At 39.4% G+C, this 17413-nt stretch overlaps 1 protein-coding gene across 1 annotated transcript; it reads right to left on the reverse strand.

The window, feature by feature from the left end:
* Window positions 1-470: 470 nt before the first annotated feature.
* shisa9b (shisa family member 9b) lies at window positions 471-12814 on the reverse strand. The gene is made up of 4 exons (XM_041063303.1): window positions 12043-12814; window positions 10772-10878; window positions 4270-4410; window positions 471-1311 (listed from the first exon to the last, which is right to left on the reverse strand). The coding sequence occupies exons 1-4, from the start codon at window positions 12549-12551 to the stop codon at window positions 929-931; spliced, it is 1140 nt and encodes a 379-aa protein (XP_040919237.1). The 5' UTR covers window positions 12552-12814; the 3' UTR covers window positions 471-928.
* Between the last annotated feature and the right edge of the window lie 4599 nt (window positions 12815-17413).

The raw sequence follows: 17413 nt of genomic DNA on the forward strand, positions 1-17413 counted from the left end.
TCTTAAATGAAAACAATTCTAGTCATGGCCATCTAAACTGGACATGATTAACTGGCTTTGTTGGGTTTCGGAACGAGAATAATGTAATAAGTAGATGTAATCTTTTGCAGAGCATGGCATAGTTTAGAGTGTGATTCATATATAGAGGATAATGAAGTTAAAAAAAAAAAGATTCCCTTTGAACTCCCAGAATATTTGTTATCCTCATTTATCCTTGTTAACAGTCACTGGTGTAACATACTGAAAACTATCATATCTTTTAATTTCAAACAAATAAATAAAATGACTAGAATTGGGAGTGGTTCAATTTATTCGGTATATGTTTTCTCAAATTTATCAGCCAGAGACAGACAAGCCAAAAAGGTTAATTTTGGACACTGCACTAATTGGATTAGCGCATTTATTTCTACTCTTCGTGTAAGCAGTGCCAGCCTTTTTCAAACAGTATTTATAAATTGTCCAGTAAAGCATTTCATCATTACCCAATTAACGACAGACTACTCAACCCTGATTAAATACAGCAAATAAGAAAGTCATTTCTCATTAGACACTGTTGATTTAATAAAAATTACATTAGATACTCTAATTTCCAGGTCCTTTGATATCTTAGTGAATATTGACAACTGTACTGTATGTGTCACATGTGTCATCACTGATATATATGATTTATTTAGCTTGTGTGAGTTGTTTTAGCACTTGGATTACATGAATATTGATGACAGTATCTTCGTCACTGTGCCTTCCTGAGGCGCAGTGATTGATACCGAGTCCTGCTACAGCACATTTCACCTTTAGGCGTCATCTTAAATGCTGCCCATTACATCCTCAACTGCACATACGACAGTCGACGCTGCTTTCTTGCAAAACCACCCTCAGTTGGCAGTTATTGTCTTTCTTACATGCAGACTCCTTTTGTGTGGACAATCCCTCATACTGTCACTTCTGTCTTGCTGTTGGTGACAAAGTATGGTTGTGGGGGCAAGTAGCGAGTGGTGTGCAGCTCCTTCTCTATGATGCAGAGTTTCTTTGGGCCATAGCTCTGTCGGAGTCCCAGCGTGTCCTTGCTCTCCCAGGATCTTAGCACCCCTGGGCTGGCAGCAGTGCTGGAGCTGTAGGACAGCGTCTGGGAGCTGTGGCTCTTGGGGGTTTTGTATTTGTGTCCATTCTGCTTCGTAGACAGCTGTCTGGGTGGGCTGTAGGGATTACTCGGCTCTGGCTCCATATCCACAGCTTCCATGGGAAGGCTGCCCTTGGTTGTCATCTCGATCACTTGCCGTCGGTTGCTGTAGAAGCTGTCGTTCGCTTTCTCTGCTAACAAATACACAAATAAACAACATGACAGGTGTTTTTTTTTGTCATTTTCCCTTCATTAGTCATTGCATTGTATCCTGAGTGCAGAGGAAGGAAGGCATCTAAAAACTGGCCAACAAAACAAAGAGACAGAGTCGAGTAATCTGACTTAACATAATTATCAGGTATCATCATAGTAACTTAATTAGAATAGGAATGTACTGTTCAGAACTTACATTGCATGTCCATGAAGTCACATAAAAAATATCTCCCATTTGCTGGGACGCACACACTTAAACACACAGTTGGCTTTATCTTGACAAATGTGTGTATTTCCATAATTTTTTCCAATAATTAACTGCATTAAAGCAAAGAATTGCAAAATTGAAAAGTTGAGCAAAAGACATAACTTTGTATGTCTATGTCTGCTACTCTAAATTAATATATGAATAGCTATTAATGCTTTAAATGGATTGGTAATGTCAGTGGTAATGAAGGCCCATATTTCCCAGTGAATGAGACATAAATATTAATGAAATTACAATTGTACAATACCAGTTATTTACTGTGAACTGATGGTCATTATTTTAATGCATAGTAATGTATTGCAGGATGCTAATAGTGCTTACAAAGTTGCGGTGGCGTCACATAATCTATTACAGGAGGTCAGAAAATGTTGAAGTGCAATTTTAGCATATTTTAGCAAATGTTTTGGAAAGTGAGGACATTTTGGTCGGTCCTCACAACTTTAAATGGCTGTTTGAGGGTTAAGACTTGGTTTTAGGGTTCAGGTTAGAATTGGGTTTTGGTTAGGGTAAGGGTTAGGGTAAGGCATTCAGTTCAGGTGGTTAAGGTGGTTAGGATAAGGGGCTAAGGAAGGCATTATTTCAAGGAGTGTCCTCACAAAGATGTAAGTACAAGTATGCGTATGTGTGGTTAGTTATTAATTACGCTCACATTCCACCAATTATTTGTTCATATTTCTGTACATGAAAATATTTTAGTACAACCCTGGGAACTCAGTAAGGCTTAGATGTGTACCAGTGGACCGCAGCACTGGATATCTTGTCTTTTGGCATTTGTCTTTCCATAATCATCTGCTGTAATTTGCTCCTAACAGCCCCTGTGGTGTGATTTTATATTGGTGCAGACAATGTACCAAAACAGTTCAGCACTAATTGAGCCTGAGCGCACAAAGCTTCAGTGTTAGCCTTTGTCATCTTATACTAACATTTCAGACTTATTTTTAATGAAATGTCTCTGAGAGAACCTTCATCAGCAGCAGGCTGTGTCTGTGCTCTGGATCACACTTCATGGTACATGAGTAGACCCAAGTGATGTGGTGTTGATCAGCATATCCTTTACAGCCCCCACCCCCACATCAGTGCAGGTAAATTAACACATACAAGACCACAGAGCCTCATATGGTTCACAGTGTACAGTGTAGTTTTTTCCCATCACCACACCCCAACTCATTTGTGTTTTGATTGCTCCTGATTGTCTCCTGTCCCCAGTCTCATTAGCTAAGATTTGCTCTATTTTTATTTTCCCTCATGATCAGTTTGTTTGACAGCACTTCAGTGGATTAGCAGTGGAGAAGCTTCAGCTGCTCGAGTGAATCACAAAGAGAGTGAGCTGTTTTATGTGATTGGATCTACTACACGCATGCTGATAGCTGTCATCCCATCTATGGCCTGGTCCATAATTGATTCAGGTAGGACCTATAAAAAGATTCCTGTTTCACTGTGCTGAACACACATCAAATACAGACACACAAATGCTGTCACTCCACCCTTTGATGCTGCTTATTTCTCTGATTTATTGGGATTTTTCCTGTGCTCATATTAGGAACATTATGAGAACATGCAAAGATGATTGCTGGTCAAAGCAGAATTAACATTTAGTTCTGATTTAAAGTTTGCTTATAATTGAGAAATTACTGGATGTGCGTGAACAGATGAGCCGTTTATTACCAAGGGTGGTTTTATTTGGTCAGTGTGATGGAGTAGTCACTTCACTGTCATTAACTTTTGAGCTGTCATTTTAATATCAGCAGCATCCTGATTGGTCCATTTTATTTTATGATTCACCCTGAAGTATTTTTATGTACGTACTTTGACACACCAGAACAAGGTGTTCTTTTTTTATGTTTACTTTTTTTTCCAAGACCTAAAAATTAAAAAGATATTTTTAAAAAATCATTTAGCATTACCTTGCTTAGTGGTGCTATTTTGGTATTTGCTATTATATCTTGTTTCAGATGCTGCTTGTCCAGGAACTGGCTGCAGACTTTCCAAAATTAGCACATGAGAAGAACAACAAACTTGCTTCTATAAATAAACTTTCAGTTCCCCTCTCTGTTGGCATTGATGGACTGTGGATTAACTGACATGGATTTCCGTCAGCCAGAGATTTGATGGAGATTCAAGCCAACTAGGTCTCTATTTAAAGAAAAAGACAATTTTTTCAGTACGGCAGCATGTGTGGTGTATATACATGTGTATATAAAGGAATATTCTGTGTCTGAAGCAGATAAGAAATAAAAGATTGTCGTGGCATATTCTCTTACATCACTCAACGCTGCTAACTTGAAAGAGAATGATGGCAGTGAAGCTTACAAACAAATGCAACTGGCAGAAAATTTTAATAACATTTTTTTGTTCCTGTTGAGACAAGAAATGTTTAACACTAAATTAACCACATTTAATTTTACTGGGGTTTCATAAAAATGTTTCATGAGGCATTGCAGATGAATTTTCTGCCTCATAAACTTATAAACCTGTCCCCCATGATTACAAAGATTACAGATTCTATTTTTTCCGGTTCATTAAACCTTGACACTCCTTATACGATGCAGGGAAACCCTGATTAATTATGCAAGTTTTATTTATATAGGATGTAATGAGCTACCTAATCAGATCAAATGATGAATGCTAACAGTGTGCTCATCATTATGGCTCGCTATAAACAGCTTCTTACCCACGGCCTTGAGTGTGGCATACTTGTTGAGATCCTTCACAGGCTTCTGTTGTTCATAGGGGCTTGTGATCTGTCCCACAGCTGGGTAAGGCTGAGTTATCAAAGTAGATGTTTGAACCACGTTGTTCATCTGGTTGCTGTCTGAAGGAGGGAAAGCACAAGTTGTTAATGCAGAAATTCAGACACTGTTGTTAATTGCAAGTACGTGAATAAGCAATTAATCATTTTTGACATTTTAGGGATCAGCAAAATTAACTACACCAGCAACACTTTGCAGCAACAAAATCCCTATTTTCACTGAATTAATATGTGCAAATGTGAATGTATGTATATATTATTACTATGTGTTATTTATTTTTATTATTTATGTAATTTAAACAGGATTGGTTTCTTCAAAGCGCCTGTTACACAACATTGAATCCCCAGGACAGAATTCAGCTTGATGGATGCATGTGAATATACATTAATGGTTTCTCTGACTTGATAGTGTCACTTTTCCTTAAGTAGGCTTTTTGTGGGGACCCAGCTGGAGAGTCATGACTGCTCTTTGTAAAACTGTACTAATCCTACAGTAGACATCTGGTAAATTAAGGGGTGCACGGCAGATAGACTGGCCCCCTGCCTACTGGCATGACAGAGCAAACAGATGTTCAGAGTGTCTTCTTCTCCGTGTTTAGATTGGAGGTGGAACATGCCACAGCATTTTGAAGGCCGCTTCAAGTGCTGTGCGCGCGCAGACACATATATATATAATTATTATTATTATTAATAGCAGAGATGTTAGCCTGCTTGACCTGTCATAAAATGTCATGAGGTTGTGAATCTGTTATTTGTCATGAGGCAAATGGTTTCCTTTAAAGGAGAGACCTGGCTCAGAGGCGGTGCCATTTTTAATCCACTGTCATCACCACTGGCATCAACTTCTCACTGCCATTGTTAATGGTTAAAGTTTACAAACTTCAAACTGTGGGCAGTCCTCTAGTCCTTGTTCTAGAATGTGTCTGATAAAAACAGATCATTAATACAGAAAATAGGTTAATTAGGCTCTTATTCCCCACTGGTCAGCAAGAAATTTTATTACTGTGCTAATTAATTTGGAAAGTCTCAAATTATCAATGCTGTCTCATGAAATGATGCAGAGGACAGCTTTGACAATTCTTTCACCTCACCACACCTCGACAAGTGGGTGATGTAACGACTAAGATCTGATTTGGAGGTCACTTAAGGTAGCAAAAGTTTGATGGTGCCACTGTGTTCTCCCTGCGATAAGGATTTCTTTATAACATGTTCCTGTGTTATCCAGTTTTATTGAAAGCCTTATTAAAAACTGTAGTAGAAAGACAGCACAGCACTTTCACATGTATAGATAAGTTATTAAACTCAGTGATGGAGTAGGCTTCGTAAAACCTCATTAAATTCTTTAAATCTGTAAAAGAAACCAGTTCTTTAAGTTTTACACACAGTTGTGTGCAGCAGAGTAGTTGCTGACAATCTAATAGTAATGTTTTAATAGGTTGAGTCGTCGTTTCTCCAAAACCTGAAAGCAAATGTCGGCACCAAATCTATCTGTGTTACCTTGTCAGGTTCCTTTCTGAGCTTGTTGACCTGTTTCAGTTTCATACATTTCATTGCAAGTGGGCCATGCACACAGGCTCTCATTCAGTGTGATCTTGTTTTAGCTGAGAGTCAAATTAGATCATCTGTTTCCATAGAATCCACTGTATTTACTTCATTTTGAATTCATTTAACCAGTGTAATACTCTGTTTTCCAGGCAGTCCTCGGTACACACGCCTGCTAAAAACAACAAAAACAGGAACAGACTTCAGATTTAGTCCCATGCAGTTTTGTGTCAGATAAGCTCATTCAACCATGGAAAGCTATTTTGATGTCCACATTAGTTGAGCCACTCACTCAGGAGGTAGTTTGTAAGCCATACCATCTGAGCGGTCCTACCTGACTACTGCGTGTATCTGATACTCCAGTCAAGGTCGAGGTCAGGGTATCCCCTTAAAGGTACAGGCTACCAAAAGTAAATAATTATCAGTATCCTCTGAGTGCTTTGTCAAAACAGATATTTTTGTCAAACTGTCTGGATGCCTCCTGTATCTCAAATGTCCTCTAGAGATGTGTACACTATAGTCTAAAAGAGGAATAGATTCCACTGCAGTTAATAAATGGGGGCAGAGCTTTTGTTAACATCTGGTGCAACTTTGCTATTTTCAGGATGCCAGACTCAATTTAAACTGATGTGCTGATGTATGTAGTTGTTCATCTCCCTCTTTAATGTTTGTCTGACTTTATGTTGACTGAGTGTCATTTGTGCTTGTACTGTTGTCAGAGTCACAGCTTTTATGTCAGCTGCTGGAAGAAAGTAGGCCACTTCTGGGGACTTGTAAGGTTAAAGACTCCATGGTTGTTGCGGGAAATAAGCGAGTTAACACTCCAGACACAGACACCTCGCTGGAACTCATAAAAGATTTAAGAGAGTATTTTGGGAGCTGTATGCCCTGAAATAAATGGTACAAGGAGAAGGGCGCTCTTATTTACAGGCAGCCTACTTTCAAGTTAGTGATGAAAATTTTCTTTTCTCCCCGAGTCAACAACTTGCCATTTCTGTCAGTCTTCTGAAACTTTTAACATCCAAAACTACATCCAATGATATGTGTTCATAATCACTAATTTACACTTGAGCTAAGTTGTACCTAAGAGTATATGTCAATTATTTGGTCACGTGTGTTTTTATAATTCACACATTTAATTTAATCTAGTTATTAATTAGGTAAGAAAAATCTACTTTGCGTACACAAACACACAAATGTGTATGTGCGTGTCAGCTATGTTTATATTAAACTGTCCTAAACGTACAGTTTCTCAGCTGAGATGTATCCCAGAGCCATCACTTTCCTTCCATTCAAAGCATTTCAGATTAGCTCAGCTTGACTGATATAACCCTGATTCCCATTCTTGAGCTCAATTGCACTAAATTCAAGGTGAGACTTCTCTTGCATCAGTCAGATTTAAGAATGAAGACTGGAGATGCACTATTCAGAATGCAGAGAAAGAGGGAAATGTAGCCAGCAACCTCTAAATAATTTCTTGCCTTCACCTCACATTTTTTAGTGTTAGTGATTTCCTCAGTTGAAAACTGAAAACTATAAAAAGTATGTCTCTCTGTTTCACCTGCTAATGGCCCCACTGTTTCTGTGTTGTCAGTTGTCAACATGGTGAACGTTGAAGATAAACAAACTATCATGGTCGCTCATTTCTCCCCATCCACATTTTTAAGCTCTCTGTAGCGTAAGTTTGTAATTACCCCCTGAAAGGTTTGAGGCTTCAGTATACAGGTGAGAGTACAGTATGTGGCAGGTGGAAAATAGAACCATAGGCAGACTGTACATTTGGTAGCGATTTCTCAGCTGCTGTCAGGGGCAATGCAGCTGAAATACATTTCTATCTGGCAGTGAGGAAATGGACTGTCATGCACCAGTGGAGTGTTGGCAGTGAGCGGAGACTTTGTTCTCTCTGGCTGACTGCCTGGAGTAAAAAGAGGCCACACTTCACAATTGCCCCATGTACGCACATGGCCAGCAGGACATGAACATGATAGTACTGGTAGCCAAAGAAACCCAACTCATAAAATCTGTATTACTGGTGTCTTGAGGAGAATGAGAGCTCATAGCCCAGTCTAACAGATTTTTGTTATCTGACAGGCAACAGATGAGGAACAGGGGCTCCCTCTGGAGCATTTCAATCACTACTTTGCACCAGTATCCGTAATATGCAGTGACCATTATAGCTGGGACATAGTCACACCTGCCACTAGAGAGCACAGCTGGAGAGGACAAGTACAGGACAAATTCATGTGGCAAAAAAAAAAATCACCCCACCTCTTGTAACCTTGCAAGGATTGCTTTCAAGAAAACAGCAGTCATCCCTGTGCTGCTGCCAGCTCAGTCACACAGAATCCCTCCCTTACCTCCCTGTAAGATACAGCAGCCAGCACACTGTGCCCTGGATCTTCATGTCCAAGGTCACAAAATAAAAAGAGAGGTACACTCACTCAGCATTCTTTTCTTCAATATAATAACACATGAATTAAGTAGCAAAACTTTATCTTGAACAAGAAAAAAAAAATAGACTTGTCTGGGGTGTTCCACAGCAAAGTGCAACCCATCCTCTGGGAGATATTCATCATACAAAACTAATCTACTGACGTGTGATACCATAGTAATACACTAGAGAATCTACACTATATGGCTGAGGTAAAGGCAAGTATAATGCATTGTGAATTTGCTCTAAGTAGGTAAGTCGACATGTTTTTTTTTTTTGCTAGTTTGTTGAGTATATATAATTGCAAAGATGCAAAGATTGTCTTTACATTGCAACAGACTGGAGAAGTATTCCATCATTTGTAGTAATTTTCCAGATTATTACGAGATTATTAACTTTGTATGTCATACTACAATACCTGAAAGTGAAAAAGTGAAAGTATAATGCGCTATAGAAAGCACAGTAAATTTTTCCTCACATTCAGCCCTACCTGTTAATGTGTTGGCTGGTTTTAAATGAACTGATAATTATTCTGTGAGGAGGCAAGGTAAGAAAGAGAGCGCTCTGATTTTAGAATGATTAATTATTATCATGTCAGTGCTGACACCACACCTCAGCTGATTTTTAGGGAGATAAAAAAAAAATCGGCTCCGCTAAAAGCTCTTAAAATAGAACATCTCTCCGTTTTGAGGTCACATTTGTTTTTAGTTAAACTGAATTTCTCACTTCAGTAATATTTATAGTAGATATAATAAGATGCTAAAATACAAACACAAATTTGACAAGAGGCACAAATCACAGTGTCCTTGTGGCAGCCATGGTAAAAGACCATATTTAGCAACAAGTTAATCAACATGTAGAAAACATTTCTATGACCAAGTGATTTAGTCTACATTCTTTGCATTGTTACTATGGTATTTTGGGGCTCGCTCATCAGTAATTATTGTTTGAGGGCATTACAGGGTTTTAGATAATTAGCACTTTTGTGGGCTTATTTTCATGATTTTTAATACACGTAATGAAAAGATTAATCATCGACGTAAACTGCCTTTTGAAAATGATCAAATATTTGTGTAACTAAAGCTTGGCTATGTATGATGGGATAATTTGCGATAAGGTAATCATCTGCCGTGTGTGTGCCAAGAACAGGCTGGTTTCCATTCCAACCACAGATTACACCAGGTGTTTTCACTAATTAGCAAACCTTCCAAACTAATCACTGAGATCACCTGCTGTACTCTTCGGTTTTAATGAGAACATGCAAACTTCTGGCCTTCCCTGGCACATGATCATCCCTTATATTTATTTGTATCTGCCTCAGATGAAACATCTTGAGAAGACTCTGCATTAAGGCAGGCAGTGTTGCCAACTTTGCACCTTTGTTACTACAATTACCAACTTTTCAGGCCCCTTTTAGCAACGTTTTTCCAAAAAAAGGACCTAGCAACAAATCCAGTGACTTTTTAGACAAACCTTAGCTACTTTCCGTAGAAGGGAGTTGCCAGAATTGCACCGCGAGCGTGCGGTTGAGCTTTCCCTCCGCACACACCTCTCAATTCTTCTAATTCAGTTGACTACACGGCAGCTGACGTAGACATGAATGAGCTTCTAACTCTCTCTCTCTGAGTGATCATTTTACAAATAAACATTGCCGAAATCACAGCACATCCATTGTCTTTAATTTGTGTGTGGTGATTTTGTCAGACAGCTTTGTAGCTAAAATAAATCAGGATTTTAGCAGTGTAGAGCAGCAGCTTGGAAGTAGCTCGGAAACGAGTGCTGGCTAACATATAGTCTTACTGGGTCACTTTCCACTGAAAGTAATTGCACTACAATTTTCATCTACATCCCCGGTTTCGCACATTAGCCATATGTGGCCCAGTCGTATACTAGATTTTGACCTACTCTTGAATAGGAGGAAGCAGAGAGACCTTTATCAACTAGCTGTCAAGGCAGTAAGCAGGTAAGCATTAATAAGAACTCTTTTGTCTGAGTGTGTGTGTATGTGTGTGCGTGTGCGTGTAGGCATGTAGATGTTGATGAATGAGAGGATGAGGGTAAGTTATAATATGTTAGGCCATCGCATACAGTAAGTACTGGCTAAGAAAGCTCTAGGTTGTCAGTGGTAATTAGTGTGTATGTTAAGTGATTGCTGAGGGCATGACTAATTGCTTCACCTGCCTGTTTTGGACTGATTGTTTTTCCTTCCACTATTTCCAGTTCCAGAGCTAATTCACCATAAGAAAGCAAATATCAGTATTGTGTATATATTGTTTTATATTGTTTAAAAAAAATCTGGGAATTCATGAGCGCGAGCAGCAGGCAATGGTTAGTGAAAGCAGATGGCAGCAGCTAGTGAACAGATACACAGGTATAGACAAATCGCTCCGTCATGTGAGTCTGTGTGTAGGTGTGTAGCTTGCTGTGTGCTGCTGACGTCACAGTACTTACGGAGACTGTTAACTGTGACTCTGGTCTGTATGTTCTCATAGTGCTGGCCAAGTCCAATTTCATCCGTATGTTCTGAAGCTGGGTGGCGGATCACGTGTGCAAGAGCCCTGGAAAGACAAAGAAAAACCTCAGAGAGGACAGTTTTCAGTAAATAAGAACTACAGCTTTTGTGCACTCCAGGTTTTGCTAACAAATCCTCCTTAATGACAAATTATATGTGTCCTCTGAAATTACCCATATGAGTATTTTACCAAACTAAATCTGCCTGGTTGAGGTTGGGGAAGGATAGCTTTTATGGTAAAGTGAGAGTGTTAGCAGTAGAAGGGACACAAACTAATGTCTCTGGCATCACAATCACATGTTTGTACAGCAGGTCATGATTTAAAGGGGTACTGCTGTCTACTATTGCAGTTCCATTAGACAAACTCACGAGACAAATTAAAAAAGAATTGTCAAAAATTGAAACAACAGAAGCTGAGACATCCTGAAGCTAGTATCACTTCTCATTAATGCTGCTTTGAGGTTTCAAGTCTGGCAGCTCTGAATACATTTAGCGTCGTTGGGTGTGATCAGCAGTGGGCTGTAGCTTTCTGTAACTTCGTGGTGCAAGGTCAGCACCTCCCAGGTATTTTGTAATTCACTTTTGTCACAGGTGTCAGCTCAGACTCAAGTAACATCGTCTATATGAAAAAAATTGTGCTCCTTTAAAATCCAACTAATCCAAACCACAGTGTACAAGTGTGCAACCTGTACTGGCCTGCACCGAAACAATGCAATGTCTCCTCAGTGCTGACATTTTTCAGCCACTCAACAGTCTCCTGAGTAGGCCACAAGAGTGTAATAAGCCTGTTTGTGTGCATGTGTAAAGTGTGGTTGAGAAAGATGGAGAGCAGGTGTGTATGTTTGGTATATGTATGACAAAAGTAAGCTCTACATGTAGGTCTTGCAGATAGTTAAGGATTTGGAGAAAAAACTAAACTATTTTTTTTCCAAATCTATGCAACAGTAGTAGTGACCTTGTATTTGGTTTCAGTTGTAAATTCCTAAAAATAAAAGGACATATATATTCAAATACACTTTTATTTACACAATAACTTGTCGCTTTGGGACTTGGTATTGATGAAATTATTTTAGTGTCGTGGTCCACACAAATGAGTCAGCTTCTGGATGTTTTGACGGTTCAAATTAGTGTGATGACAGGGCAAATAACTCACTCATAACTCTGAATTAAGAGTCAATGAAAAACAAATATTGGTAAAATTACAACCGACCTTGACATATTCTCTCTGTGCGGACGGTGCGTCTTTTCCAAACCAAGCTTGGTGAAAATTCCTATCAGTGCCATTATGGCCACGACCCCGCATATGACATACACAATGAGGTTTGTTTTATCCTTCGCGCTGTCCAGCGCCACGTCCACTTTCGGCGGGGGTTTGCCTGTCATCATCCACGGCGGGGTGTCGTAGTTCTTACAGGTGGTCTGGTCCAACCTGGAGCTTTTAAACGCGCAGCAGAACCTGAAGCCACAGGTGCCGCAGCAGTACAGGTAGCTGCCCGTCCTGCACACGAACGGCGGGTCCCACTGGCCCATCACGTCGTAGTAACCGCGGCACTTGTCCTCCATGTGCGCGCTCTCCGTGACTCCGCTCTCCCCTTCCTTCGAGTCGTTAAACCCGGTGACTATCATGAAGTCGTCGATCGTTTGACCCGGCTCGCCCTCCGCGTCGCACACCATAACTTTCACCAGAAAGTAACTGAGCAGCAGCTCAGTGCCCCGCATCGTTGCTCACTTTTTACTCCGCTCTTGACGCCCTGAAACGCGCTCATAAGCCCGGCAGCATCCTCCGAAGAAAAGAGACACTGCCATGCGTAAAGGTAGAGAGGCTGATTCCAACTTCCATGCGTAAAAGCACAGACCGGCCCTGTACTTTTCCTTCCTTGGAAAATAGATGTTATTAAAAATTATTGTGCACAGGCAGTTCGGGCACTTCCCAAAGCGCAAACTATTATAGTAAATAGTTGGAGAGGGGTAGCATCACTGAAGCGGTGCCCTTGGCTGTGCTGGAGGGTGTCACCTCTGAGGCTGCTTCACTCCACAGAGCCAGTCACAGACAGAGACAGGGAGAGAGTAGGAGAAAGACAACACAAAGTAGAAGACACCCCGATGAGTGAGTGAATCGGGGGAGAGAGAGAGCCAATGAGAGAGAGAGCTTGGTGCAGTAGCTCTAATTACAACCATTACAACCATTTATTATTCTGTTGAGTCTTAAAATCGTCTGTAAAGATACAAATCACTTCAACACCAAATTTCAATACGCAGGATTGAAACCTACAGTGACTATCAATCTGACTGACTTCAACACAGACACTAAAGACAGACACTATTAAACCCAGGTTATTAATAACATTTGTTTACATGAGCAAAATGTAAACATGCATGAGAGTAAAACATAAACCAACAAACATACCAAAGTTTTTAAGTAAACCTCAGTCCAAATAATAAGCTCTGTAATTTACGAGCTACAAAGTTTTTGAGTTTTTAAAACGATTAAATTTTGCTTGTGAATTTGCTTTCTTGCACAAATGGGTTAGCTAAACAGTGATCTCTGATCTTTTAGCTTATGTTTTGTGTTTTAACACCTGTTTTGTACACCTTGATGCGGTTGTCTGCCCATCCAAGGTCCTTCTTTGGTTCATAGAAAAATATCTCAAAAACTCTTGGTTTCTAGGTGACCACCATTTCTCATGATTTTCATCAGCCCCATCTCTTCTTGTTGCACCAATGTCACATTTTGAGCGTTGACAAAGATATCTCAGAAATCAGGAGGGAAAATGATTTAGATATTTTGTAATAGCATCATATCAAACAAATTTTGTTTCCAGCAAAATGAGGATAAGGACAGATAAGTCTCACAAGTTTTCACTTCCTACAAGTCAACACAATGAGAATATGTATAGCAATATTAATTAGAGCTGTTACCCTCTTGGCCTCTGTTATTATCACTTCTCCCACATAGTTGTAGAAGTGATATCTAAGAAAACATTTAGATCATTCAGAGTTTTATCCACTGCAGTGAGAAAACAGTGCTGTAGAGATTTTATCTTTGCAGTTCTTTAGAAGGATCAAATCAAATACACAGAATACAAGCACTAAATAGAACATTACTAAATACTACTGTATGGACATAGAGCAGTTAATCATAGGCACTGGTGGTCAAAAACATGGTATAATTTAAATGTAGTCTCAGCCTGGTTATCAGCCTGGTTTGTTTAAATGAACCATACAGCAACTGGTGCAACGACCGAGAGACACTGACTCAGGTTTGTTCAAGGTAGAACTTGAAGAAATTAGTAGAATCAAGTAGTAAGATTTTTGTATATATTGATCTGAATTAGAGTTTGATTAACCCTCAGCTTATCACTTTATCCCAGTGCTCATTTCATGCATCAGACCCTGCGCTGACCATGTACCCTCAGCTATTAATTACTGATCGTTTACAAACAGTAACGGATGATCAAGGGGCCTTGACAGGCACTGATCTGAAAAAAGTTGGCAATTTATTTTTAGAGATACCTTTTCATCTAAAATTATGATTAGTGAAAGGAGACTTACCATCTGCCTCTAGAGAAATCTCACCCTTTTTGTTTGATGTTGTATCATCTTAACCATGAGAGGAAAGTTTTATTTACAATTGGCTGTCAGGGGAGGTATTGCTTGTCTTGTCTTTGTGCATCTTTAAAGTTCTCTATAAATAGTACACACAGTCCCCAAGGATGACACTTTAGCGTTCCTTTAAAGTAAAACCACTACAGCTTTATTAGGACGGAACTGCAGATGGTGACATTTCATTTAAATGTTCAGTTGTAAAGTGTAAAATAGCGAATGACTGCCAAGTGAAGCAAACATGTCATACTTTTGTTGCTGTTTATACCCTCCACCAGTTGGTATCTCGCTATGGGGCTGGTCAGTGTTATTGACACCCCATGAAACATCGCTGTTGTCACTGTGGTGGTGTCAATTATGCATCAGTCTTTACAGCTTCATTATTAGGATGATATCAACAATAAAACAACAAGAAGTTGTTGTTTTAAAAAGCTGTTCAAATGATCCTTCACCCACCTACCCATTTGGTATCTTTTGTGTGTGTTTTGTCTGTTTTGTGTGTGTTTGTGTGTGTGTACCAAATGTGACATTTTTAATTTCACATACCTGAGTAAATAATGAATAAACACAAAAATTACATGGGGCAACAATAAAAATGAGCAGCATTGTATTGAAAGGTATCTGTTAAGACCCTGTTTTTTTGAAGCAGGAGCAAGTGACATATTTCTTCATGATTGCAGACGACAATAATTATACAAGCATAAATTTCAACTGTTTGTGCAACGGGGCTGCCACATGACAACTGCATGACTCTCGCAGGTGCATCTTTGCCAAAAAATTTATTGGCGCAAGTCATTCTGTGCCATTCTTTGGGTGGGAGCAGGTGGGCCGACGAGAGTGTTGTAATTCTGCTCAGACAGGGAGAGGGCCTAATTAAATGCTTACACAGTGGGGAATTTTAATGCAATCCCTTTCTGTTACATTTGAGTAATGTAACTGTCACATGGATTGGCCCTGGGCTCAGACAAAACATATGGACTAGTTTGTTGCTCCAGTGTGCTGGAGGGGCTCTGCCTTGAATCCCCTATAACCACCTGTATGAAAACAGTGCAGATATGGTCTTATTGGCCAAAAATATTAAAATAAGAACTCCCAAATATCAATAAATATTTAAGTACATTTACACATTTCTAATAAGTTATATATACACACCTTCTAAGATGACTTCAAATAAGGAGTTTTCCCTCTAATGTGTTCTTTAAGCAGGTAGCTCATTGATTAAACTTTCGGTTATAAATGGAGTCAAAGGTCTGTCAGTCAGAATATATATTTAATAACTGTAAAAGAAATCTGCCATGAATCACATTGGCAATTACAGCTGGCGTCAACAGCTCGTTGACAACATAGTAAAGTCATCTGCTGCTCATCTGGGTCCAGGCCCAGGTCGCGGGGGCGGCTGCCGCCCAGTCCACAATGCACCAAAGTCCTACATCACCTCCCACAGGTGACATACTAAAGTGGTTTCAGTAAACTTAAAGGTGCAAAAACTTGTATGTCCATACTTTAACTTTTCTGTGGTGTTCAGTTTGTGATCTATGCTTGGATTGTTTCTGTTACATCTGTCTGCTGTGTGCGCTTTTTGTTTGTGTTTTTTTTCCCCCCCACTCCAGTCTAGTCTACTTCTCCTCCGCACAGGGGTTCTATATTTATCTGTTCTTTTTAAGCAATTACTTGTATATATCATTTCAACATCAGAGTGTTGAACAGGTTGAAAGGACCCATATTTCAAAAGTGTACTTCACAGATGAATACAACATTTTCACTGGACTCCAGAAATAACATTTTATACACAATCCTTCTACCCGAGAAATAATTAACAGTCATTTGATTTTATACAGTACATACAGGAGCCCTACCTGTAAAAGGGGGCTCCACCCAGTCATTTTCTGTAAACCAGTTGCACTGTTTTACTTTCAGAACAACAGCTTTTGCCAGTGTTTAACTTTTAAATGAACCTTGTATTGTAGTCGTTGTGTAGTACCATGAAGAAATGAGAAAATATGAGGTTTTTTATCTAATAGAAGAAAATATTTCTCTGGGAAAGTCTTGCTGTTAGCATGTCGACCTTTCTGAAACATCAGTGTTCATTGCTGCATCATGCTTTATTATTCTCATGTTTAAAGAGGTTGTTAGGAGGACCCTTCATGACACAGCGCTTCATGACTACTTAGCATTCACGTGGCATTATTTTGATTATCAGATGAAGTATTGTTTTCTCAAATCTGAAACAAATTCAAACATTTCAGTCGTTTTCTGATAATAATTACCCCATATTTGAGATTCACTATGAGATTTAAGTCACAACAGTAAAATGTTTGTTGCTACATTTCCACAGAGATTCTCTGAAAAAGGTTGTGGGACCAGTATAAAGCAGTAGGTGTCATGCAGACAATCTTTTGTCATGTGACCCCAGTGTTATGGCCTCTGCTCACAGCTGTATGAGTTATTCATGCCGGCATGGCTTGAAGCTTTCCACTTCAAAGTGAGACACACAAACAAATGTACATGACCTTCTGATTTGACTTTCTCAACTCCATGGTTTCTTTTCATCCTCAGGTTCTCTTGATACTACAATGAACTAGTCTTTGTTCTAATATGAGGCAGAAATGTTTTCAACATTTTTTTCCGAACAGAACTTTGTTTAGAAGAGAACTCCACAGAACAAAACCTGATTTGGATTAGATATACTGAGCCTTTTGAGAAACTATTAGGTAAGAGCAAGGCATCTGAAGGACCATCTCCACATGGACTTAAGTTGCGATTAAGGACATTAAGCTGCCATCAGAAAGGCTCCCTCATTTTTTAACCACTGTTGGAAATATTATCAGTATTTACCTGATGAGGCAATCACACAAAACAGGACACCAAGCCACTGGAAAGGAGAGTTAATGCCTTTGACAACTCAACACACATGTATATTGTATGTGTGAATTGAGTTTTTGTGTTTTTAGTCCTAGTTTACCTTTCAGTTTGATTCC

Source organism: Toxotes jaculatrix, chromosome 18 (assembly GCF_017976425.1).
Source record: "Toxotes jaculatrix isolate fToxJac2 chromosome 18, fToxJac2.pri, whole genome shotgun sequence".
Lineage (NCBI taxonomy): Eukaryota > Metazoa > Chordata > Actinopteri > Toxotidae > Toxotes > Toxotes jaculatrix.

Excerpts from the sequence above, each read along its gene's own strand:
- shisa9b (XM_041063303.1), bottom strand. The coding sequence starts at position 12,551 with ATGCGGGGCACTGAGCTGCTGCTCAGTTACTTTCTGGTGAAAGTTATG. Across the intron at positions 4,411-10,771 it reads AGTCACAGTTAACAGTCTCC|ACAGCAACCAGATGAACAAC; the intron begins GTAAGTACTGTG and ends TCCCTCCTTCAG. Across the intron at positions 1,312-4,269 it reads TGCCACACTCAAGGCCGTGG|CAGAGAAAGCGAACGACAGC; the intron begins GTAAGAAGCTGT and ends TGTATTTGTTAG.